The sequence below is a fragment of the Anarrhichthys ocellatus genome, unplaced genomic scaffold (genome assembly GCF_004355925.1).
Source record: "Anarrhichthys ocellatus isolate YVR2014 unplaced genomic scaffold, GSC_Weel_1.0 scaffold12, whole genome shotgun sequence".
NCBI lineage: Eukaryota > Metazoa > Chordata > Actinopteri > Perciformes > Anarhichadidae > Anarrhichthys > Anarrhichthys ocellatus.
In genome coordinates this window covers 8,541,846-8,567,701 of record NW_022280042.1, presented here as the reverse complement: position 1 = coordinate 8,567,701, position 25,856 = coordinate 8,541,846, and the positions used below count along the sequence as shown (strand labels likewise).

General features: G+C 41.8%; 4 protein-coding genes across 7 annotated transcripts in view; all 4 read right to left on the bottom strand.

Moving 5' to 3' along the window:
* Positions 1-773: 773 nt before the first annotated feature.
* On the bottom strand, positions 774-4,585 carry LOC116386297 (transmembrane protein 182-like). Its single transcript, XM_031852390.1, has 5 exons — positions 4,104-4,585; positions 3,580-3,676; positions 3,370-3,498; positions 3,154-3,291; positions 774-1,083 (listed from the first exon to the last, which is right to left on the bottom strand). Exons 1-5 carry the CDS (start codon positions 4,269-4,271, stop codon positions 809-811), a joined length of 807 nt encoding a protein of 268 aa, XP_031708250.1. The 5' UTR covers positions 4,272-4,585; the 3' UTR covers positions 774-808.
* Positions 4,586-4,677: 92 nt separating this feature from the next.
* LOC116386296 (actin-related protein 3) lies at positions 4,678-9,543 on the bottom strand. The gene is made up of 12 exons (XM_031852389.1): positions 9,357-9,543; positions 8,894-8,949; positions 8,147-8,271; positions 7,953-8,063; positions 7,699-7,794; positions 7,263-7,370; positions 7,040-7,183; positions 6,676-6,849; positions 6,443-6,535; positions 6,212-6,337; positions 5,887-5,970; positions 4,678-5,629 (listed from the first exon to the last, which is right to left on the bottom strand). Exons 1-12 carry the CDS (start codon positions 9,398-9,400, stop codon positions 5,534-5,536), a joined length of 1,257 nt encoding a protein of 418 aa, XP_031708249.1. The 5' UTR covers positions 9,401-9,543; the 3' UTR covers positions 4,678-5,533.
* A 2,824-nt stretch (positions 9,544-12,367) lies between these two features.
* LOC116385930 (ly6/PLAUR domain-containing protein 1-like) lies at positions 12,368-20,938 on the bottom strand. The gene is made up of 3 exons (XM_031851708.1): positions 20,729-20,938; positions 17,985-18,119; positions 12,368-15,514 (listed from the first exon to the last, which is right to left on the bottom strand). Exons 1-3 carry the CDS (start codon positions 20,775-20,777, stop codon positions 15,282-15,284), a joined length of 417 nt encoding a protein of 138 aa, XP_031707568.1. The 5' UTR covers positions 20,778-20,938; the 3' UTR covers positions 12,368-15,281.
* Positions 20,939-22,004: 1,066 nt separating this feature from the next.
* LOC116386305 (nck-associated protein 5-like) overlaps positions 22,005-25,856 on the bottom strand; it is a 112,421-nt gene continuing 108,569 nt past the window's right edge. For all 4 annotated transcript variants that reach the window (XM_031852400.1, XM_031852399.1, XM_031852401.1 and 1 more), the window contains one exon: positions 22,005-24,188. In XM_031852400.1, the coding sequence (XP_031708260.1) occupies positions 23,883-24,188 (306 nt within the window). In that variant the 3' untranslated portion in view covers positions 22,005-23,882. The remainder of the gene's footprint in view (positions 24,189-25,856) is intronic.

Genomic DNA, 25,856 nt, shown 5'->3' with positions numbered 1-25,856 from the left:
TCACATTCTCACTTCTGTTTGCCTTTTCCAATTATCAAGGTGTGATAACCCCTCCTCCCCCTAATATGTTACTGAACTTGAAGAGGAAAAAAAAAAATCTTTTCGCTTGTCAGGAAAGTTAGATGATTTAATTATCACTTACAAATTCCTCTCCTGGTTCTTTCCTCTGCAGGCTTTATGTGATGCGAACCCACCAACTTTGCGTTCTGCGGTAATGTTGTTGGACCTCGTCGTCAGGACTTCGAGTGATTTAATGAGGCTGCACAACGTTATCCTGAGACAACGCTGTCCTCTAGTGGCGGCCGTGTGTCGCACACACACTGCGAGGCGTCTCTTCCGTCACAAAATGAATTATGACAGTCTAATTTATTATTATCTCCATCCCTCTCTGACCCAAGATATCACAGCTTCAACCTGATGTCCTGATGACGGGCAGGCTCGGTCACACTCAATCTACTCCATCCTCCAGCGTACACCGGGCAGGCCTCTGCCCTCCACTTTTGTCAAAATTGATTTATCAATTATAATAAAAGCAGAGTGAGAGTTTTGGAGTATTAATCACATTTGGATCTGTTTAATAGACTAGAATAATCATTTAGAAAAAGCCCAACTTCAAATTAAGGATTCCAATTATCCCCACTGATGCAAGACTTGAGTGACCACCTGTCAATCATTCCGTTGATGCCGATCTACCGGGTCTTTGTGCTTTAAATATCAACATCCTTATTCGCAAAAGAGAGAGAGCGGGAGAGAGTTCCTGTACTTCAGTTGCTTTATGTCAGCAAGACAGTTGTACATTACAATATTTTCACAGATAATCGTCAGATGCTGGAAGTTCAGGAATTCTGTCTTTTTTATCGAGCTGTATGCCCTGAATGCTGCGGCCGACCAGGAGGAAGAGCAGCCCGGCCAGCAGAGAGAAGAAGACAGCGACCGGAGCCAGCAGGAAGGAAGGGCCGTGCTGGACGCTGAGGTGGAACGAGGGGCAAGTGGAGACTCTGTGATGGAGGGCAAACTGCTCCAGAGTGTCCAGGACATGGACCCACATCAGATACATCACCAGCACTGCCAGCAGACTCAGACCTGACAGGCACAGAGTTTTAAAGGTTTAAGTTCTCTTCTTCAGGGTTCAGCCCTGGGAGCATACGACACTTGACCCTGGAGTCATTTCGTGTAAATAAAAAGACTCCAGGGCTTATTTTGTAATATCCCTTACAGATAATATGTTGACTCACAAATGTTCTCTCTGTGAGAACATCAAGAAAGTCATCTGAGATCCTGAGTGAAAGAACAGCTCAGGGGAGGAAGGAGGTCATGCCAAGAGCGTCAACAAAGACACTAAAAGACACTTTGTCACACACACACACACACACACACACACACACACACACACACACACACACACACACACACACAAAATATTTGAAATATATATATTTGAAAAAAGCAACATAATTAGATGGGAAAACATAAAAAAACAAGGATTCCCAATTAACTTTTAACGGCATAATTAGAAACCATATTTGTTCATTTAAGATGTCCCTTGCTCTTCTCTGAAATAAAAAATATCTTGTGTTTGTGTTTGTAATATCTTACACCTCATTGACACGCAACAAAACATCGTTCAATGCAACACAACGTATTTTTAAACTCTCGTGAAGATCCCAAAATTAAAAAAGATTCCAAATGAGGTGAATTTTAGGAAAATGTGCAGAAAAAGATGCTCAAGAGTGAATCTGAATCTGTCATAAAACAGAGTATGAATTTGAGTTTGGATATTTCATGCAGTGTACTAATATAGCTTCAGTGAGGAGTTGCAAACAAGCTCATGAAAAATATGATGCTGTCATACAGTATGGAACAACATGACATATAAGTGGGAAACTGGGTGTTAAAGGGTTAAACTTTAGTTTTATTAATTTGAATAAACAAATATTTTTGGGTTAAGAGAGTCAGATGGAAATCTGAAGTGTTGGCTGGAAGATGATTCACAGAGCCCTGAGGCAAGTGTTCCAGAGTTGGACTCCTCGTTTCCATTATGACTACACGCATAAGTTATTGTAATATTTGCGGACTGTACACAAGTGACCACAAACGCTGGCAACGTCTTCAGGTCACATCTCTTCTCTGACCTATTGATTTTCTTAAACCAAGACACATGAAGAGCAAGAACATGTGGTGCATTGACCAGCAGCTGCTCCCAGAGAGGAGCCGCTTCGCTGCAGGTCTGCAGAAGATATTCTTCAGTTTGCTGTTATGACTGTCTTTATGACGGGGCTCTGCTCATGTTTGTCATGGCCACTTATACAAGTACATGAATAAAGTAATACACCTCTGTCCTCTTTAGGCGAAGGGACGATATGAAAATTTCATGTCTCCATTATTCCGGCCAAAATTTTTGCGTTCACGATATTTTCCTGACAATCATCAAAATATGTTTAAAACTCTTTAAAAATACTGGAATCCCTCTACGTTATGTTTTATATGTTTATGGCATTCACTGGTAGGACACATCGGTTTTGATCCATTTTACTGAAAAAACTAAATAAGGTAATAAATCAAAAGGTCCCCCTGCATATATCCTGCATAGATAAAGGGTTAATACATTTAAAAAAGATGTCTAACATGATGATTCCTGTATTTATTTAATTCTTTATTTTTCCCTCCTCTACCATGAAAGCAGGCTAGACAGCTCCTTTACGTCACTATTATCCCGATAATGGAGATTCCTAACGATCAACTTATTATGAGTGGTTTTTATTGCGATGCCTCCCCACCTCTGCTGCTGTCACATAATGGAATTAAATGTTTCCATAACATGTCATTTGTCATCTTAAACTTTCATTATATCCACAGTTGTTTTTCAAAAAGAAAGTTCAGATATTCCCTGAACATGAAGCGCTCTCCTCTCAGACACACCTGTGCTCGAGTAAACTGACTCCTCAGCTGTAGGCGATGACCCCTAACGAGGGGATTCAGCCCAACAGCAGACTGTCAGAATGAGAACCTGCCGAGCCTCATCGAAGATAAGTCATACGTTTAAACTGATGGCGTTATCATTTCTTGTTCTAAAAGCTTTTTGAGGATAATGTGAGTGAGATCTGTTTGTGTTAAGGCCAGAAAATCACTTTTTTGTAGCTGATTTGTCCTTACCGCCACAAAGCAGAAGGGCCCCCCCCACTTCATAGAGTCTGTGATTGGTCAGCGGGCCGGCACAGATGACAACAAATCCACCAATGAGGACCGCCGCCACGCCTGTGACGAGGAAGATGCTCCAGAAGGTCCTAAAAACTGAGAGAATATGAGGCCTTGTAAATGATGGGAGACCATAACGTCAAAAATAAATCAATTCCTGAAAATAATACCGACCAATGGCAGAGTGATGTTCATACGGCTCTGTGGGGGAACTGTGTGGCTCCACCAGAGATCGCTGTGGCCCACGAGCAGGAAACGGGAAGAGGAAGGCGGCTCGGCAGACCTTTGATGCTGGCTGATTAGCTGAAAGAAAGACGCTGTTGTGATGCTGCTGTTTGGCAAATTTGTATTCATAAATGCATCATGTTAGTCTCAGGTTCTTACAGATCCAAAGGTCCCACATAGAGTGTTGATCTGAGACAGCCATGAAAGAGCACCGCCAGAACAGGCCCTCATGGAAGACCCTCACACCGTCTGTATCCTGGAGGATCACAACACCAAACATGACCTTTTCTCTCTGACAGTCTGTCTCTTTTGTGATAGATATGAAGATTACGTCACTGTAGTTCAGTCTGGAGTCACTCAGCTACAGCATTTAAATAAAGCCAGACTCATCAGGTGTCAGAGTGTCCACAGTCTGAAGCAGACTCGTGTGTCCGCCAGCAGTCTGTAAATGGAGTGTTTGACTGACAAAACCAGTGGGTGCAGTCTGTCATCTTCTATATGTGATGTGGAGAACTGTTTGTTATGCTACATAGGAAATAATAACATGCATGTAATAAGCAGATCAGCCTCTTTCACTCTACTGTTCTACACTTCATTGCCTGATTGTTTTAGTTGGTGTGATGCATTTGTTTCACTCATGAAAGGATCTATACAAGTAAAGTTGAGGTGTTCAGTTGAAATACCTCGGTGCCGCTCTTCCCCTCTCTCGGGACACTTCCTCCAGAGCTGCAGGACTCAGCAGCCAGCAGCCAGTACTCGGTCCCACAGGACACAAGTGTGAGCAGGAATCCTGCTGCTCCAAAGAAGGAAGCCAGGAAGAGGAGCAGCTTCAGCCTCTCTGCAGGAGACATGTCTCAGTCCGTCGCGCTCTTTCCCGGTTTTATAAACCGGCACTTTTCTTTTGACATTTCTCACTCCGGCATTGCTTTCTACAGCATTTCATGTTCAAATTCATAGAATAAACTCTTTCACTAAATGGCTGCTAAATCCATCCGTCCATTACTCTTCTGCTGCCAGAAACCAGTGAGCACCACGACAAACAGGCCTCTGGACGCTGCCTCCCCCCCACGCTGACATGAAGGGGCTGGATGGAAATAGACTCTTGCATCATGAGTTGGTCAGTGTGGCGGGATACAGTTACAGTGGGGGGGTTACCCTCACACACATATAGCTGTGTTATGATGAGAATAGATGCAACCCAAATAGAACCATGTAGTTCTTAACAGAACAGCTTGAAAAACACAAATCACAACTGTAGAAATATCTCCTTGGCATTTATTGGAATGCCAGCATTGAAATACAGTACAAGGCTTCCAGTAGAACTGAGATCAGGCAACAGTGATGGTCCAACAACAGTCAGTTAAACTGCAAGTTCATATATTAATACCACTTCTCTTTGTCAAGACAGGTGGGTCAAGAGATGATTAATACAAATAAAAAAGGTCAAAGGGAAGCCGTTAGCATCCGTCACACTGCTGAGAGAGAAGAAGACTTCAGTGAAACCTGGCGGGAACTATTTGAACAGATCAATATGTTTTAAATGCCTGACTGCTTTTAATCATCCAAATTCAAATAAATACTTCTTCCAGGTGATGAGGGACATGTTCAAAGAAAAGAGACAAAACAAGAAGAGAATATCAGGAACGGTCAGATTGCCTGGTGATTGATTTTCTTGTTTTTCACCTGTTTGATGATCAAAAAGGTGTTTTATTCACTGATAACGCATGTCCTGCCTCTTCAAACAGCATATAACACATAGCAAGAACCCAACCCATATACACAGAGACTCATGTTGATTAATTACATATTACAACCCTGTGAGGATATTAGAAGTACATATACGAGGCACCCAGAAATTAAAGATTTATCACCTATTATTAACCTACTTGCAGTAAACGTTTTATTTGAGGATCCTTTGGGCTGAGTCACCTCTTTCCTCAAATTTGCGAGGATATTGCCGCTATTTTGGCAGTTTGTTTGGTCCACTGTCGCTTTATCCCAACGAACAGGTCTGTCGGAGCATCCGTGCAAAGGCTCATGGGACTTCCACAGCATGTGAGGTCTTGCGGCGCTTCTTCCCGTTTTCCTCGGCCTCCGCTGAACGCTCCGACGCCTAAGACATGACTCCGAACACGGGGTTGTGGCGGCAGATGCTCGGCCCGATCTCCTCGTAGTCTTTCTTGGTGTGGCACACTTGGTAAAACTCCGGCTGCCGGAACACAAACGATCCCGTTAGTGTCATTTCCCTTTACACGTCATAGATAAAGACAGTGTGTGTGTATGTGTGCTGCGTTAAGTCAACAAAAACAGTTTACCAGAATCTGGTGCATTAGGAAAAACTTTAGCTTCTTGCGGTTTAAAACTCTCATCAAAGGAACATTCACTAGATTCTATTTCCAATGATTTCTTGATGTCAAAGATGTATATTAAGCTGCAGGAGGGAGGGTTGTGTGTTCTGATACTCACAGTAGACGCCAGCATTGATCCTCCGAACCAGACGGCGTACCTCTGCATGTGGTGAGTGATGACTTGCACGTCGATGGGCTTCGGCTGCAAAAAGAAAAGAGGATAACTCCGTCAATACAGAGACAATGAACACCACTTCCTGTCAACCTTCATGAAGAAGAGAAGTTGATTTTGTATCATTCAAGTGCCTTTTTGTTTTGGACTTCTTGTATTTTGGTACAGACCAACTATGCTCTACATTTAGAGACTAAATACTAACCGTGTTTATAAGAGGGTGAAACACATTTACACACTTTGGATTTAATTCACTAATCTTCATCCTCACCTTTAACTTGCCGCCGCTCAGCTCTTCGCTCATTTTCAGCCGTGCGTCCACGGTCCTCTTGAGGTCCCTCTGCATGCGTCTGCCAAAGTCCCTGAACATGGTGGAGCCTCCGGAGAGCACGATGTTCTGAGACACAAAGAGGCGGTGCACGTTGAGTACAAGCAGACACACATACACACACACTAACGGTTACAGCGCCTGCAGCGGCTACAGAGGCCCGTGTTCCTCTACCTTGTAGAGCGGACGCCTGACGTCGATAGGGCAGTTCTGGATGACTTCGTCCACCACCTCTGAGATGGGCTGGGTGAAGTCCGGGTTGGCAAACTGGACGAGACCAAAGAGCAAACAGGTAACTCAAAAATCTGATGATAGTGTTCAATCAAGAGAATAAAAACAACATTTTTCACTGTGACAAGCTGACTAAATCATCCAGCAGCAGCAGCACTATATGTATAACTATTCACCTCAGGGTGGAAGAAGATCTCAGGCCCCAGGAAGCGCTCGTAGCCAACATCGATGGTGAACTCCTTCTTGGAGACGGAGTTGATGCCCGTGTACTGTTTGATCCACTTGGAGCCGTCTGTGTCGTACTTGCTGAACTCCTTCACCAGGTCAGGGCAGACATAGCTATACCGCTCCTTAAAGAGGAAAACAATGCAGAGAGACTTTTAGCAAGACAACAAAACCAAATGTATTATAAAACATCTTTCTATTTCAAAGTTGCAGTGAGTGCTGCTGACCTCTAGTGGTCAGGCTGAGCATAACAACCACCAAATCCTGTCAGGTTTGTTGAATATTATACGTTTCTAAAGACATCCCACCACTGACCTTGACAGCTTTAGCAGTCTCCAGGGACTGCTCCGGAGGTATCCCCACCTCTCGCTCCCTCAGCAGCTGTTGGGTGAAGTAGGTGATGTCTCGACCAGCGATGGGGATGTGCTTAATGCAGCTACCGATGACGTAGCCTTCAGCCTGCAACGCACACACGCACCACTTTAGGACTGACAACTCAGGAGCAGCAAAAAGGCAACCCTGAAGAAGTGACACTCACCACCGGGATGACGTGAGTGACTCCGTCTCCGCTGTCGATCACGGTGCCCGTCAGCGTCCGCTCGCCCACCTGTCTGGATGTCCAGGAGGCAGCCAGCGCCAGGACAGCCTGAAGCAGAACATACAACTAAATCACACTAGGTCACGAAAAACAACCATCACAAATACTGAATGACGACACTGCAGGATTTACACAGAGTGAAACATTTAAAAACAGAACGGTAAACATAGAAAGAAGAAGTGAGAATGATCATTTCCCCATTGCACCTCTGAATCACATTACATTCAGAGTATAAGAGATATTTCCAGCTTACAAGTCTGGTTCCAAACATGCCCTACAAGGCTTTTCTACTTGGGTTTGTCTGGAAGACTTTAGAGGAAATAAAGACTGGTTGGCTGGTGTGAATTTCAGGTGCCGGAATGTTTTGGAAACGTACCTGAACAGCAATGTAGAGACCCGGCACATTGAACGACTCAAACATGATCTCTGCGGTGTACTCTCGGTTTTCTGGTGTGTTGAGAGGAGGCTCTGTCTGGAGAGACACACGCAGAAAGTCATTAAATGCAACTAAATTCAATTGGAAGACCTTATTTCCTGTTTTGAAATTGCAGGAAATAAGACGCATTTCTTCAGATCCTGATCTGCATAGGAGGCTGTAACTCTTAACAATGGACACAGATCTGGTCTTACCAAAAGAAAGTAATGGTCTTCAGGTTCTGCCCGCAGATACTTGAAGATGATCTGCTCCATAAATCTCTCCATCAAGTCCCAGTCCTCCACTATCCCGTGACGGATGGGCCACTGGAAATCAAGAAGGAAACTCTCAGTATCTCAAATCAAAGTGCTTCACAGGAAGCACTTCTTTGTGAAAGGTTTCTGTCTACCTTTGTTGCATACGATGGTTTGTCTATGGCTTCATCCCCGATGAAGAAATCCAGGTCATCAACACCCTTCATCATCCGGCGCTGGGCCTGGTCTCCCACCTTGGCTGATTCTTTGATTGCGATACCTGGAGGTGAGAAGACACTACGTGATAAAACAGCTTGGCACTGTGGTTTGTAGCAGGAATAAATAGTGCATTAGGACTATTTCCAGCTGTGAACTGATATACAGTATATTGTGTCCAAGTGAGTATTTACAGTCAAAGTCACAATACACAACTCAGAAATGACTTCTTACTAAAAAGTATAGCCCTTGAATTCTCATAACAAAACAAAGCTTTCCTCCTCTTTAGGGAAACCATTAAACACTATTGTATGTATCGTAAAGGCGACGTAGCTGAACGTAGCCATGATTTTCACAATAATTGTGTTTAAATGGCACGTTGTCTTCCTGGTTTCTGTCTCACGGAACTGTAAAAAAGGAAGTCGACCTGAAACTGCCATCTTGTTGCAGATCATAAAGGTAGATTCCTCTTTCAATAATTACTTTGTTACTGAATTTAGAAATAAAAAAATACAGTTAACAATATAAAATAATATCTAAATATGATTTCATTGACTAACTGTATGGAAATATTTGAATAGTTGTATTACACATTCATGTAAATTAAGTTAAGCTCCAGATAAAACTTAATTAAAGCTTAAATTAAAACCAAATTGGTGTTTTGGGCATTTTTTCCATTCACTTACATGAAGGTATGATGAACTGTGGTTCTGTATTTCCTGCATAACCAAGCTTTGTGTACCTACAAGGGAACAAACAGAGAATAAAGGTTGAGTTACAGTTGCATCCTTATGGATGAAGAAACTATAGACAGGTACGTAATTGAGTAACACCCAAAATAATCTGGATAATATTCATTCTGCTGTGAGGATTGTCCAGGAAGTAACATTAGCCTCGGTAGCTAGCAGCAGCTAATTGCAACAATAAAACAGCATTGAGAAATAAAGCATACAAAACAAAGCAGTCGGTCACGTTAGCGTGCTAATATGCAGCGTTGAGTCTGCTTTTAAAGACGACATAAGAATAAACACACAAACAGATGTGGCTAAGTATCGTTGGCATCTTTCAGGCTAATCAGCTAGACGGGGCGTTAGCTGGAAGTTTGACAGCCAGGCTAACGCTAACTAGCCTTGTATTGTTGTCACTTACCCCGTGCCACAGTCAACAACACAAGCCGGTAGCCGACCAGCCATGCTTGCTCTCCTTTAATCTATCGACAAGCAAATATATCAGGCGCCCGATATGAACGGATATCTTTAACAGTAACTGATTTCAATCGCAGCAGCCTGAATGAACAGCAGACACGGCCGAGACTCACTAACACTTCCGGGTTTGGTGAAATTTCTTCTAGTGCAGTCAGCAGCTTCAAAGGTACAACACTGACCTCTAGTGGACGGAGACTGATAGTGCAGCCAAATGTTGATTTAAATGTTTTTTTGGAGGGTTTTTTTCAGATTAAATGTAAGAAATATGACATATGAGAAAATATATATTTGTTAAATAAGGGCTGGACATTTTTTTAGCATGTCCTACATTTACCATGTGTTCTTGTTTTTTCAGGAACACAGACTGAAAAGTTATATTTATTCTGTGCAATCAAATGCAGGGTGGCATACTTTTAAAGATGTGCTAAAACTACATGCTAACATAAGAAATATTAAGCATAAAAGAATCAGATAAGAGAAAGAAATACGTAATATAAGTATTACAATGCTTAAAATAGTATATACATACTCAGACTATTGCATGACACAAAAAATAACATGAATAAAGTTAAGTTTATAATGTTAAAAGCAATGTTGCAAGCAGGTCTGTTCTTTTTTTTCTGTATTTTTACTGTGATTTTCCATTGAAGAAAAAATAGTAACCAACCTCATCTCGCCCTGCTGACTCCATCAGATAATATCAGTGATTTAGGTCCCATCAAAGGCCAGACAAAAGGGTCCACCATGAGTGCATGGAGGGCCACTGATAAAGACGATGTACGAGCAGGAAGGAGCTTTAGGGCTTGATTCTGGCTTTAGAACACCCTACCACATTAAGAGCAATCCCAGGGCCTGAGAACATTGGCCCTTTGTCTTCAGATGGACTCATCACTCACACAAGAGTCTCTTCACCACAGCCCTCGGCCCTGCGGCTCCTGATAGAAACAGTCCTCGCTGTGGAGCCAGGCCACTTGATGGAAACTCTCCATCAAGAACTCTAGGAGAAACAATTTGTTTCAGCATCATCAGAGCTGGAGCAAAATATCCGCCTGGAGGACTCTACTTTGGCATCACTGAGACGAATTGTACAGAACACAAGTGATGTCTGTCATTCTCTCTTTCCACTTGAAATGAGCAATTCCATCATTTTATAATGATTGTAAACACGATTGGTCCTATCCAGACCAATTGATGAGTCACTGAAGGAATGTACTTTCTTTATAACAAAGTGCTTCACTGGGAGGAATATGAAAAAGTTAGATATGAAATTGAGACATAAAGCAAGAGAAAAACAGGTCATTTAAAGTTTCAGAAACTACTTTAACACGGTGACTGTAAAATGTCTCTTTCTCCATCGCGTTTTAATCAGCTGCCAGTTTCTGCAAATGTTCCATCCCTGCATGTCACTGTTTTGAATACTAGAGGGCACCAGTGCTCTCGTTTTTATAAAACAGCAGAGACCAGTGAGCCACTTACTCTCATACCAAACAAACTGCATCAAGCCGATCGCCCCACCTCAGCTCAGTCATCCTCACCTCATCCATTAAAACCAGTTCTCTTTCGCTTTGCTGTTTCTTGCAGAGGTGCAATGTTCTTAACACTAGTCTGATGCTTGTTAACTTTCCCACAGCCGCTCTTTTACTGGCCCTACTTACTGGAATGAAGATTTGTGTCACTGCACTAAAGTTAAAGTCTAGTGAAGTCGCTTCTTGTGTCAGGTTGACTGCTAAGTCATCAGATTTAGGAGGAAGCTTTCCTCAGGCTTATTCACATCCAATGTAATATGTTTAATGGACCTTCTCATTTAATAGAATTTAATTTTAATTCAGCCATTCAAATCATCAGCAAAATATGCCTGATAATGAATACATCTAATGGAAATAAATGAGATTAGATGCATATAGATGTCCTAGCTGTGGTTCAATAACTACAATGCACAGTATATCTGTACAGCTGAACTGAGGGTAATTGAATCTCTGGAGGTTTCCGATGTGTTAGTCCAGCGCTCTGTAACCGCCCACACCAGAATAGATCATTCCCCCCTTATTTCCAACGCACTTGGCCTACACAGTAAACAAAGTAGACGAGTTTAGGTCCCTCATCAACTGAAGTATTTCCACTGCCAGAGCCCTAATGTGGCTGTAGTTGCACACACGTCATTAGAGCAGAGAAGGCAGAGGTGGGCCTTATTATTTTTAATAATCTCCTGTTTTTGCTGCTTCTTAATCCTGGGAGATCTGCAGTCGGCACTTCCCCTTTGTGATCGTCAGTCCTGACTCCATCCTCCTCCTCCTCCTCTGTGTTGAGTCTTAATGACGCTCTGTCACACGGGCGCCCTCACACTGGCGGATGCTTTGCTGCTAATAGACCTTAAAGTTGAAACTATAATTGACACAACTCAGTTTTAACTCGGTCGTTTAAAAACACTAAAGTCACCCGTGTTGGTTTGAGCTGAACGTAGCTGTGATTGAAACATATTTCTCGTCTCTCTGCAGAGTGAATTTGACGGTGGACTGCAGGACTCATCCTATTGTGTTGTTTTAACAATGCACCCCTGCAGTGTTAGGTAATTCATTGAAAACACTATTATGCCACTTAGAAGTCGATCATCGCTCATCACAGTCACAACTGGACGATCAAGTTCTGTCTCTCTCTAAAGAAGTGAGGAATAATTCCAGTTTCAATTTAGCAGATAACAGATATTGAATAGTTCAACATCACGATACTGAAGCCTCTGCACATCTCTCACATCTCATCTTTACAGAATTACCTGCATTTGACTGGAATCCTCTGCAAGACATAGCAGCCGTTGTAAGAGGGGTGTAATACAGAGTGGATTATGTCTGATCTGTATTCAGTGCTCATTCTGACAAAACCTTAATCTTCTGTTTCACATAAGGCTTTTATCAGTTTCAGTGCAGCCTGGCGATCACGCTGTTTTAGTAATTGAAAATGCAAACAGGTAGAGTCAAGCATGCACAGTAAGAAAATGTATTCCAAGACTCTCGTATGTGCATGCTCATTTGGAAACCACAGAGGGTGCACAGTGCACAAAATAATCAATAGATGAGTCATTAAGTACTGAAATGTAGCGAATTTAATAAAGCGCTGGTTGCACGGCGTCCTTAGCCTGGCTGTGTGAAGGTTGAAGATACAGAGAACATATAGGCCCACATAACCTTCCAGGGCCCACCAGCAGTGCTGCATTTCATTTCCCAGAGAGTCAAATAAAGTCACCCTCTCCCTCCAAAACCCTCAAAAGTGATGCATTATATCCGAGGTGAATCCTAATGTTGAGCTGTAGGCTTGAAAAGGCTGCATGTGAAGGATGCTGCACTGAAAATGCTACAACTTCTTCCTTTTGTTGCTTTTTCTTTGTTTAATCATGAAGGAAAATATGTTAACGTTGCAATAGTTCACTGAATCAACAGGGCGCTGCTTTATCGGGACTATTTTGTAGAGTTTACAGCTTCCATTGCTTCCTTTCATTTTCTAAAAAGGAACTATTATAGCTTGGTTCATTGAAAGGACCTGATTTGGTACTAATTATGCAGACAGTTCATTGGGATACCTTCTATTCATTCATTCCGGTGAAGGGTAACCTAAAGTCTTTTCACAGCAAGTCAGCAGAAGATGTTGCAGAGATGTGATATTTGTCTGCAGGAAAGCTTACAAAGGTATAAGTAATAAATCAATGTTTACATAGGTTTAAATGGGGCAGTTCCTCCTGGAAACCAACAACTTATAACCAGTAATAAATGACCTCCTTAGACTCTATCTAATAACAGTCAGACATGATGTATGGGGCTCTTGCTGCTGACTGAAATCATGCCATCTAAACACTTGACAGGTCCGTTTTTCAGCAACATTTATTCACGTCACAAATCAGCAGAATACAGCGTTACTCTTCACAGAAGACCAATCCAAACAAACTGCCATGAACATTTATCGGATGGTGCATCTCTGTCTGAAACCTTGTGTTTGTTTCAGTCGAATGAGGCTCTGAAATAAGTCTTAGAATATTTATCAACACACAACAATCTTTCTTGGCTTTAGACCATTCAAATCATCACGTGTGACATTAAAACACAGAAGAACGTCTGCATTTGTTGCCTACATATAAATATAAGACTGTACAGATTGAAAAGGAAACAACAGAATCGTAGCAGCCAAATAAAACCTCATGAAGCAAATGAATAATTTGGATGGAAATATAAACCTATATTCACCAAATAATCATCTGAACTTGGAAATAAGATCCATACAGTTAGCCAAATGTATTCTCATCGGTGCAGATTTTAAAATACCGTATTTGGTCGACAGCATTGTCTACATGCAGTACTGGCTATAATTTGATCATATGCTGATTCTTTTTAGTTTTAAGGAATATTAACTTAAGAATTGCTGACATCAGCATTTCTCTGGTGAGAATGTATTTGTGCTTGTAACTTGTTCTTATACTGTCTATGTAATATAAATCGTGTAACTCATTGTAACAGGCATCTCCAAATTCAGCTCTAAGACAATTTAATAATATTTAATTTCACAAAGGAATATATGCAATATCAAAGTCTAATTAATACATCTAATCAGCTTCCTGTGCGACGGACTCAACTTTTGAGGGAGTATTAAAAAGCAATAACACAAATAGTCTTTCCAAATCCCTCTCAGCATCGTTCATATTCCAAGAAGTAAAATGTCAATCAACACTGTACGGCAGTGGAAAATATGCACATATATGATTATTAATATGCTGCAAGAGCGAGACCTCAGAACCCTCCAAATTCATATCCGCCTGAATCAAAGGACCTTCTGCATTACATGAAACCTGTGCATTCTGAGCAACAACAGCATTAACAAGAAATACAACCAAACAGTGCTGTTTCAAACCATACATCAACAAAAGCCCACAAAGTAAAAGCTCATTTTCTACAATAACTTCTAGCAGTACCAGAAAATAACTCCAGAGCAGGTTCCTCACAGAACGCTCCACTTCACAAAAAGCAAAGAAGGTGAGAGACGCCTCGACTGCAGACTGCGTGGTCCTTGTCCTGCAACAACAGCAATAAATGATTCAGAACGCTCCATATACTTGCAGTCTCATTCTCAGTGGTCACCGTGTTACATTGATCAGATTAACAGTGTTTTCTCAACGCTGAGAGGATACAAAGCCAGAGTGGCTTCAGAGTATCACAGCAGTGATCGCAGGTCCGGCTCCGAGGTGAATCAGTGAAAATATGCAAAATAAATGAGTGTATGCTGTAGATTTCCCGAAAAGGAATATTTTGGAATATATGTTTAATATATCTGTACATCTGTCCATTAAAAATAAGGCCTGTTAGCTTATCTTATTAGCACAAAGACGGAATTTTTGGACAGATTAAATAACGATATAATGTGTCAATTAGTGATTTTGTTGCCTTCAGATGGAGCCAGGCTAGCTGTTTCCCCCCACTTTAAGCTAACCAGTCACTGATAGTCGCATACGTTTAACAGACAGGCGTAACAGTAGTAGTGATCTTCTCATCAAACGCTCCACCAGAAAGTGATAAAGGTCCCAAATGTCAAACTTGTCCTCTAACTGTGGCTCGGACCGATGCATTTCTTTGTGTTCGGGTCACCGTTAGCGGGGAAATTACAGACACAAGTGCAAACACGTTCATCCTGTTCAGCTGAAGTTGCAAGGACAACCTGATATGATTTGACTCCCTCTCCTGCTGCAAAATACTTGAACCGTATTGGATGACATGCCAAGATTCTGCCATGACTAAATGACCCGAAAACAAGAGCAACAAAGTGAGGATTCTTTTCTACAGTTTTGGACTAAAGGAAACAAACTGTAGAGTGGAGACGTGCTCCTCAGTCTACGTCATATACAGGAGCATATCAGCAGTGGCAGGAAGAAGGTCAGGAAGAGGAGAAGCGGCCGGTTGGATGTCGCCGCCGAGGGGACGGGACGCTTCCTCCTGGGCCCGTTGCAGAGCGGGGTGTTGCAGCAGGAGATGCAGACTGAGTTCAGCCTACCGGTGCAGAACTGCTGGTATCCAGAGGAGGCGATGAGGCAAGCTCCAGAGGAGGCACAGGACTTCCGATAATGTATTCCTGTTCAAAAAAAACGAACAAACGAACAAACAGAGGAATCTTAAGTTTGTCCTGCCAGAACGCACAGTTAGTGAACAGTCATCCAGCTTTGAGACGTTAAAACCACAGACTGAATAGAAAAGTGTTTCCCGTGCTGTACTTAGATTGCTGAGATTAAAGATGTAACATATAAGAGCTGTGTGTGTTGCAATGCTGCAGCATTTCTTTGCCCTTCAGGGCTATGGAGCTATTGACTTCCTGTCTGCTCTTATTAACTGATGTTTGTCAGCGTGGTATATGTCCCAACAATTTGTATGCTTGTATGAAGATGAAAAAGTCATATTCTGTGGTGCTGTAACTTTTATTATTGCACTCCAGAGCCACTGACTCCCTTCAAGTGAGGGTTCTCCATCCTGTCGCCTACATCCTGACGGTATTTGTTATGTGTGTCTACGACATGTTGCAGCAGCCAGGTATGTTATCATTTGAGTGCCACTCTTATTGTGTTATTTATCTTGTGTTTGCTGCAAATTAAATTTCCCCGTACTGGACAAGACAGCATAATGATTGTGGGTTCAATTTCTTACTCAATGATGTCACACAAAGCTACTGTTGCAGCCATTGCACCTGCAAACGTCCAATTACAAGATGTCTAACCATGAAGCCAGGATACCCAACCTCAAGCTGTTCTCTTGCTTCAGAATATTAGTTAAATGCTTAAACTGCTCACATTTACCTGCTGAAGTTGTGGATGCTGCACAAATATCGTTGTGTCCTTGAGTTGTGAGATAAACAAAAGCAGGCTTCTCATTTCTAGCAGGAAACCGTTGATTTCTTTTGTCTGAAATGACACCTTTCTCTGGCTATAGCTAGCTAGCTTATTAAGCTGACGTTAGTTCTGTGTAGTTGAATATATTAAGTCACCCCCATTGATCCTTCATCTGGCTGAGGTAAAGTTAGAATCCATGGCTCTGAAATATCAGCAGCCTATCTGTGCTGTGTCGTGATGAATCCACGGCGCTGTCCGTGGTGCTGAAGTGTGCTGCAGGGAACACGAATAAAAACGAACAAATCGCCGACTGAGGCAGAGCAATGACGAGCGGCGAAGGTTACCCTAAACTGTGTTAGCATATCCAAGAGCGGTTTCTACACAGTGGGTGATACTACACAGTACATGTGCTTGTTGCGAACGGGGCTGTTTGCATAACATAACCTTGCAACCCCATGAATGAATGTAAGCTACTTATTAAATGATGTGCCTTGGACTTGGTTTTGATTACTACTGTAATGTATTGTAGTATGCTAGATAGCCAAACATGCTAATGATGGCAGCTTTAGTTAAAGCAGATAAGCAGCATTCCTTATATTTTTGCTCTTGTGTTTCTGGTTTTGGAAATGCTAAGGACACCACCCTCCAAAGTCCCAAAACAGTTGAGTTGGCGCCCTACAGGCTGAACCATTTTATTTTCTATAACACAGTGCAAAACTAATCTAATGTTGTGTCGGGGGCCGCTGAAGGAAAGTCTCTCCTCTCTGACGAATGAGCCGAATAAAGTGGTCCAGGGAGATAGTGTTTGCCGGGATGATGCCAGAGATGTCTTTAAAAAGTGAGCGTGACAAAAAAACAACAACGGAGCCTCACATATCTCTGTGTAGGTGTACAATGCATCACGGAAAACTGATGTGTTACACTGTCTGATGCTGGTGTCTGCGAGACTGTGACTTCTAACCACACATCAATCAATACAACTCTCTCCATCTTTGAAGCTGAGCAAAGGCACAAAATAACAGATAACAATATATATTTTAATTAAGACAGTGAAACGCACTGGGGATTTGTTGTGACCAACTCAGCCTCTTCTGCTGCGGTCAGTAGTCAGAAGTACCAGGATGTAAAGGTGTCTGGAGGGAGGAAGAAGGTGAGGCGTATTCTGTCATTTTAAAATGCCAACAGGTGCAAACTTCACAGCTGATCTAATCTGCTGCTGCGCTTGCATGACTTTTAATAAATGTCACATTACAGCAAAAAATCTTTTTATCAGTGATATTATTTTAAGATTGATAGTTCTAAAGTATCCATGTGGAAAAGAAGAGTTCCTATTTATCTGCAGAGGAAAGGTGACCGTCTGGAAACCGGAGACGGAGCTGAACGCAGCACTAAGAAGCTATTCGACCTCTGTGGATTACAATTTATTTATTTGCCTTCAGATGAGGGTAAGGCAACATTATTAAGTCGTAAAGCACTTGCAATTTCGTTGATGTACATCGGAGGGGGGGTAGGGGGCAAACATAAACTCTGATATCTCAACTGGGACGAGCTGAGACGCAGTCATAAACAAGGTTGTCTGGAAATCACTCTGTCCTGGATCCCATGAAGGAATATGGAAACCAAGAGATGTACAATCCTCCAAATTAGTATTTTAATAATGGAAAATACCTAAATCCTATGGACCAGCACCGAGCAGCCATACAGGTTTAACCTGTCACTTACCATCAGGTTTGACCAGCACCTCCTTCTGGCACATGTCCTGTACATTGACAGTGCAGTTGACGATGTACTCCGGCGTGGAGCAGTCATTGTGCTTCATCTCCTCACACTGGTAGCATTGGATCTGAAGGGCATCTCCTGAGAGAGAGCAAAATATTCAAGCATTAGTGGCATCGCTGATAATAGTGATTGTACCTGAATACTGTAGATAAACAGTCAGTCCTTTCTTCTAGATAGGAGAAAAAAAGTTGATTGAATCTACATAACATTTGCAGAATTTTAGAACATGGCCATAGAAGCACAAAGGAAACAAAATCCACCTACAAGCTCTTTTAAAGCTCACAAATCAACATATTTTTTAATACCCATTTTGCACCCATTCCTCAAGCTTCGACACATCTGCTCTCCTCTGTTCAATGTCACCTATTCCCTATTTTATCCATGCTGTCCTTTCTTTTGTGCAGAGTGCATTAATAACATCCGTCCACAATATTCAGATTCTTCACATTTTGTGTGTCCAATCTCGAGGCTACATTCCTTTTCTTCTTTATGTTTTGTTAGATTCAAGCTGCAGAGGCTTTCATAGATTTAACTTTGTGCGAGAGCCTTTGATGGTGTTACACCAAACAAGACTAATGGCGCTCCACAAGAGTGCAATGTCATCTTCACCGTCTTTTGACACTACGCCCGGCAGCAGAAGGGCAGCGGCAAGGCTTTGTGACTTCACAAAGAGCGAGTCATTCGCCAAGTCTAATCTTTGGTGCTTTTCAGTCTGTTTTGATGGCTGTCTCATAAGTGTCAACACAGAGGATATAGAATAACACATTGAAGTGAGAAAAAGCTGTAAAAGATGGAAAAAAAAGCACAGAGAGGTTATTTTAACTTCCCTTTTAACCCATAGATTTTTATAGGTGATAAAGCTCCATTTACAATTCAAGTCTGCTGGTGTAGAGATCGTCCGTGTGAATTCCCATCCCCTGAGGTAGTAAACTGTGAGTGTCTGACACATCTTCTCATAAATAAAATATACAGCGTTTCTCGCAGCTTTTGTAAATTTCATGTGACGCTTTTTTTCGCTGTCTGGATGGGCTTTTCTTATTGCCCGAAACCTCATCATTAATCCGACTTTCAGTTATAGTCAGTGTCGCAGAAAGGGTGAAACATCTGTAGAAATCAAGCTGTGGGACCTGAAATGGAGAAAGTGTCATGTCCAGACAATATAGTGTGTGCTGTGCAACACTCCTCTGCACTATGCATGACATATTCTCACTGGCAACTCATTGCATCAGAGGTAATGGGGAAGCCTTTCATTTTATTGAACCTCTGAATGTTTTTCAGAGAGGGCTGAGATTGAAAAGTTCTTTATTGCAAGTAATTACATCAGTCAGTGTTAATTGGTACACTGGATTGTTGCCTGCCAGGTTCAATTAGTATTTCTAAAAGATATCAGCATCATACGGATGCATTCAATTAAAAAAAACCTCAAAGTCCAGTAAACACGCCTGCCCTCGCTTTCCTAAATATCCCACAAAGGCTAGCGGTCCCCACTGATATATGTTAGTAGTGTAATTATTGAAATGGCACCAAACATTAATCTCAACTCCGACAGCGCCATCAAACGCATCTGATAAAGGTCCACATATAACATCACAGCCACAGCCTAATTACTTTAAACCAAGCAAATGCCTGAAAGCTCCATCCATCACCTGAGAGGAGATTGTGTGAAAACAAGGGACTTATTTTGGGGGAATATCAGTCACGCTGGAGGGCAAAACTCCAGCGGCCGAGCTGCAGCTTATCAGTTTTAAATAGCTTATCAGTTTTAAATAGCTCTAAAAAGGTTTTTCCCCCAACAGAAAACAGAAGATGATGTAAAAGAAACTAAATCATTTACACCTTCATACAAAAGGTGCAAAACCAATATCTTCTCATCATAATCCCATTAACTGTAATCACTTCAGGCACAACAAAACAATGTAATAACATTAGACACAGGTGTACAGCTCTGGAAACTGCAGCCGATTAGCTGCAGGTCTCTCTTGTAAAAGAGGTGTTTTATCTCAATGGGAAAATACTGTGCATTTAAAATAAAAGATATGAGTGTCAGCTACTCCAAAACGGAGCAAACTGCCACAAAAAAAGGCAGCACCCTAATATTCTTTGCCAACACTTACATACAGGCAAGAAGATAATCTCTCATTCTGCATCAGCCAGAGAAATAAACAACCAGAACCTGATAATCACAGGTTTAAGGTTGTTATTGTATTGAATATGAGTTTCTATCTTTTCCACCTCTGTGCCAAAAGCAGGGGAGTCCGGCACAGCGCTGTTCCTTCAGCGCGCAAAACCAGCACCAATAACACAACATGATTGTTAATTGCTGTTCGTTATTTATGTTCCTTAAGTTTCCACAAAAGTATACAAAGACAGGAAGTGAATGTTTGCATTATGCAGATCTGGATGTCCGATTTTACGCACAGACACGTGAGGAAATGAGTTACCACGAGGCAATAGTTCTTTTTTCTAAATGTAATGGCATCGACAAAAAGGCATTTAGGAGCAGAATATATCCATAGTAAATGGTTGAAACTTATGGACGCATTAGATGTAAATAATCAATATGTTTGTAATATTAGAGTCTGTTGCGCACGAAGGTAGATATGAAGGAAGTATATCTAAGCACTTGTTTTTGCTGAACACATGCGCTCCAGACTGCGCCCTCGCACGATGACCGAACTTGCACCTACCTGCGTTGAGAAGGACTCCAAATAAAGTCGCAAAACCGAGAAGACGCATTCTCTCCCAAAAGAAGCTCCGAAGGGAAACATCAGACCGAAGGAACTTGTTCAAACGGGGGCGTGGAGGACAAACCGCCGCGGAGGAAGCCCAGACACAGATCCGCTCATCCTCTCGGCTGGCTGAGTTGAGAGCAAAAGCTCCGCAAAGTATGAGGAGTCTCTTCTCCAGCGCAACTGGAGACAAATCCAGAGCGCAGAAATCATAAAGCGCACCACGTGATGGGAGCTCATAGTTTGCTTTGTTTCGTATCTCAGTCAGTTAGTCTTCATGCGTTCATGACAGAAAGATGGCGATAATAGATTTTACAGATATTTGGCATTTTCTGGTTTTGTGACATTTGAATTATATGTCTGTGTTTGAGACAGAAAGTTCAGTGATTCATATCAGCATGACCCTCTTCTCCTTTCAATATGGATTTTTGCTATAAAATATATTAGGACTTCAGTGTCTCATGCGCAACAGTGACCTTTGAAATGATCTTTACAAAGACTTTGGATTGATTGTACTCGTTCACTTAATGACTCACTACTTTAAGTGGCAATATAGCCTCTCTTTTACATTTTTATCAACTGTTATAGTACTATTCTTAAATAGTTCAGAAGTATATTGAGACCTGCAGCCTTATACTTTGTCTTTGTTGTATTTATAATTCCTTATGTATGTATTAGTATTTTCCATTTCATATCTATTTCTATAATATCACAATGGTGGTCACTACTGACTTAAGTAACCTTTTTATGGCATTTTTATTAACTCTTCTGTCTGCTCCTTTGACAGTTATAATATAATAGATTAGTGCTCAACTAAGCTTTTACCATGTTGTTTTTCACGATTTTTATTCAGTAATCTGATTACTGTTGTTTACTTTGAATGTATTTTGTGATCAATACAACATATTGAGCTTATTACTGTATGTCGAGGCAGACTGAGAGAGAAATCACCCACGCGTTCATAAACTAATTGCGTTTATTTATACGCACATAATTACCCATCAAGGGACTGTAATGGTTATAAATCCCTCCGCGCAGAGCGAACTGTGGCTGGCTCTGAGCTGTAACTCCTGCTGACAGATTGTGAGTGGGAAGCGTGATTACACGCGATGCCCTTCGGGTGAAAGACTTCGGGTTTCCTCCAAAATCTTATTTCTACATCGAAAGAAAGAATGAATCACCTGGTGAGGCACGTGCACCGCGCGCACACACACACACACACACACCACTTTGAAATAGGAAATTTCTCATATTTATTTAGGAAATAGTTACATAAAATATAGCATTAAAGTCTGGTGTAACAGACAAAATTACACACAGTAATAATAATAATAATAACAACATTAATAATAATTACCAAAGTAACACTGCTGGTAACCATTTCTCTTTACAAAGGAACCAGGAACATTTAAGGAGAGAGGTGAAGCATGACAATCACACTACAGTCTGACAGTACAAAATGTGGGTATAAATACTGGACATCTAGAAAAATACACAAGTCCTCTTCAGACTCTCTTCATACAATATTAACAGTTTCATAGAAAAATTGAAACACACAGTTGGCTCTGTTGATTAGCACCAGCTGGTCAAATTCCAGATAGAAATTTGGCATAACTTCACCTAAAAGTTCAAATATGTCTTTAAAATAAAGTGATAAAATATTTTAGTAATAGCTCTTATGATCAAAATAAAGATTTTGCTTTAAACAAGAACCCCTAAAGAATTCCATAAGAGAAGGATAGATGCCATGTTTCAAACACTTAAAACCTTGGTTGAATGATCGGCAAACAATTTACATTTTGTTGTTGTTTTCTCCTCATTTGCATATATCAATCAGCAATGCCCATTCTGATATTAACTTATTTTTTATATACAACATAATATACAACTATGAAAGGAAAAGTGAGGTCTGGAGAGTTCGGGTATGCTACGCTACAGGAGACTGCTTCGATTCTGAGTTTTGCATGAGAAACTTAAAAAAAGCAGATGATTACTGAGTGTAATTTGTGTTTGTCAACATTTTCCTGATACTTGCAGTTTAATTCTTACAATCTACATTAGTCCAGTATGTTCCCTGAGCTACCAACAATGACACTGGGTGCTTTCAAGCCAAGAAGTTGGTTGTTTGCTGGACCTGTGTACCAGTCAGACAGTGAAAAATCATCTTATTACGACATGGAAGCATAGTAGGTTTTGCTTCACTTGACATCAGATAACCTGCTGCTAAGAAATCAGTGTTATTAGCTGAATAGTGATCATTCTCAAGTCATTTGAAAATGTTCCATGTTGTTTGCAGCTGCATAGCTGCTTAAAATAACACACAAAGAGAAGATTGGCAACAGGTTTAAAATGATTTAAAATGAACAGAAATGAGTATTGCTTCAAAAGAGAAGTAGACTATGATGAACCAGGTGTATTATTAAGGGTTGTGATTCAACACGGGCAATATTCAGGCAACGTACTTAGCAGCAAAACATAAAATGACACCTTAGGTTTAAATCTACTTTACTAGCAATCAGGGATGCAATCAAAGCAACAATGTTGTTGCAACTGTTTGCCTATGTTGCCCACCAGCGATGCCCCAAGAAGACACGCTGCTCATCGCTGCTTGAATAATCGTTCACTTTACACTCAAACTTTGTACAGTTTTTGTCACAGTGCAAAGATAAGAAGTTCCCCAGCATGGAGAGAAATAATTTCAAAGAGACAACATTTTGTATTGCTGTCTAGTCCACCACACCCAGAGGCAAACTATTAAAAGTCCTGGTTTGGTGTTTGGGTTGAGGTTTCCTCCTCGTGTCTCCAGCTCCACTAAGTGCTACGTGTTGTATGTAGAGCGTACAGGGCTCTGCATGTTGTGGCAGGGCTGCAGTCCAGATCCAAAGAGGGATGAGACCAAACCAAGTCCAATAGAAGTATGTTTTACTTGCAAATGCATACAGTAATGCTTCCACAGAGATGACAATCATCCTGAAAAGCTACTCAGAAGAAGAGAATTTGCAAAGACAAAGTGACCAAGAACTTGACATGTCCAACATGTCAGAGTAATGGTCTGAAAACCAGAGTCGAGACTGGCCTCTCGCGCTACAGCCCCGCCTTCTTACTCGTCGCCCTACACTTCGTTGGAGCCCTGACTGGTGCAGGAGGAGAAGCTGTCGTACAGCGAGTCGCTGAGGGAGCCCACGGGATCGGCCCCCGGCTTGCTTGAGAAGCTGGAGGAGGAGGGCTCGTCCACCTTGCAGCAGTCCTCCTCGCTCTTGCCCGCATCGGCGTGGCAGTCGCCTCTGCGGCTGCCTAAGGTCGTGTCCGGGTACAGGCTGCTGGAGCTGCTGTGATTCAGCTTGTTCAGGGACTCCAACGAGAAGTCGAGAGAGCTCGACTGGGCACTGACGAGCGCCTTCTCCATGGAAATCTCCTTCTGCAGAGAAAAGAAACATCAATCGATAAAGAGCAACACATATGTTGAATGATGGTATATAGAAGTAGGATTTGCTGCTTCTTGTATTGGTAAAATCTCAAATTCATGCAAAAAGGAACTCCACATTCACTTGTGTTGCTTTTGCGCGACAGTCGTCTGCAGTATATAGAGGTTTTTACTACGTTCGAGGACCAAATGTTTGTCATGGGTGTTGGCAGACATGCATCTCTGGGCATGGGCTCACCAACTCTTCCCGTTATATTAACAGCAGTGTATGATGTATTATTTCTTATGTACAGCTGCTTTATAGATTAGCATGGCCTGGAATGTGTAACTTGGGGAAATGTTGTGCATAAAGCTGCTATCTGTTAACATGAGCAGCCTTCATCCTGAATGCGCTCACGATTAGGGTGACTACATGTGCTTGGAGTGGCAACAGTTAAGAAGGTATTAGAATTGAAGAATGGGATTATTGCAGGTCTCATCACTAGACCGGATAGTGTCTTGTGGGCCTTTAGGCAACTCCGCAGTGATTACACTCAACAACAAAAGTGCAACCATCTGCTTCTTTGGTACATTAAGTCACATGACTATGCAACATCACTGATAATGACCTCTAAATCACACAGTCTACTACAACAAAAAACAAGCTACAGATATTCAGGTGTTGTTTATGATGTGCCAACTATCTGAGTATTCTACGTGATCTCTAGTGTATGTTTCAAAGAGCACCGCAGGGAGCTGGTTACTGTAGCAATCAGCATCAAAAGCCCTCCTTCAGAGGCTGTAGACACCATTCTCTGAGTTGCTGCATTTTTCTTCAGGAATCCCAGCCTGGCAGAGCAGTCATCTGCACAGGTATCTTTGCAGGGCTATGTACACACAGGAATAGCTGGAGGGTCCAGGAAACCTCGAGGGACGCTCCAAACCTGGACCATTTAGAATTTAGCTGCGAGGTGCATCTCCCACCAGACCTGAATCCAGAACTACTCCACTCAAGAAGCATGAACACATAAACACACAGCTGCATCACAAACACAATCTAGAGTGACGTTTAAGTGGTAAAGTTTTCCACATGTTGGTAATGGAACCTGCAGGCGTTCTTTGATCCAACAAGTTCAGGTTTTGTAAGTTACCAAACTCATGACTGAAATGCGAATGTGCCAGAGGACCAAAGAACAAACGTCACGTTTAGAAGAGGGTTCTAATCTGTCCATCACACCTTTATCAGGATATGCTGCAGCACAATAATCTGTCATCTGCATAATATCTCACTGAGAGTTCTGCCTTGGTTGCTCATAATTAACTAAATATGACTTTTGGCCTTCGTCTCTTCCTCAAGCATGTTAACAGTGTCAGTGAGCACTATAGACAAGCTGCACCACCTTCCCAGAGTTATTAAATAGTAGTATTTATTAAAAATGAAGAAACAAAATCCACCCATGGTTACTCAGTTTTCTCGGTCTGGCATTGTTCATCCCAGAGACCGTGCTCTATTATTCTATCCCCTAACCTGCGGCTTTCCTGCATTCTCTGGAATGCTTCCTGACAAGTTCTACAAAGGCAGCATGAAGTTTTTGCGTTAAGCTGTATGTTAGGCAGCATGTGTAGGTGGAGAGAGTAAAAACAATACTCATTGTTGTTCTCAGTGCTGTTCCTCATGGGCCT

Excerpts from the sequence above, each read along its gene's own strand:
- LOC116386297 (XM_031852390.1), bottom strand. The coding sequence starts at position 4,271 with ATGTCTCCTGCAGAGAGGCTGAAGCTGCTCCTCTTCCTGGCTTCCTTC. Across the intron at positions 3,677-4,103 it reads AGGGGAAGAGCGGCACCGAG|GATACAGACGGTGTGAGGGT; the intron begins GTATTTCAACTG and ends GTGATCCTCCAG. Across the intron at positions 3,292-3,369 it reads TGAACATCACTCTGCCATTG|TTTTTAGGACCTTCTGGAGC; the intron begins GTCGGTATTATT and ends ATATTCTCTCAG.
- LOC116386296 (XM_031852389.1), bottom strand. The coding sequence starts at position 9,400 with ATGGCTGGTCGGCTACCGGCTTGTGTTGTTGACTGTGGCACGGG. Across the intron at positions 8,950-9,356 it reads GTTGTTGACTGTGGCACGGG|GTACACAAAGCTTGGTTATG; the intron begins GTAAGTGACAAC and ends GTTCCCTTGTAG. Across the intron at positions 7,371-7,698 it reads GTCTCTACATTGCTGTTCAG|GCTGTCCTGGCGCTGGCTGC; the intron begins GTACGTTTCCAA and ends GTTCTGCTTCAG.
- LOC116385930 (XM_031851708.1), bottom strand. The coding sequence starts at position 20,777 with ATGCGTCTTCTCGGTTTTGCGACTTTATTTGGAGTCCTTCTCAACGCA. Across the intron at positions 18,120-20,728 it reads TGGAGTCCTTCTCAACGCAG|GAGATGCCCTTCAGATCCAA; the intron begins GTAGGTGCAAGT and ends GCTCTCTCTCAG. Across the intron at positions 15,515-17,984 it reads GGTGCTGGTCAAACCTGATG|GAATACATTATCGGAAGTCC; the intron begins GTAAGTGACAGG and ends TTTTTTGAACAG.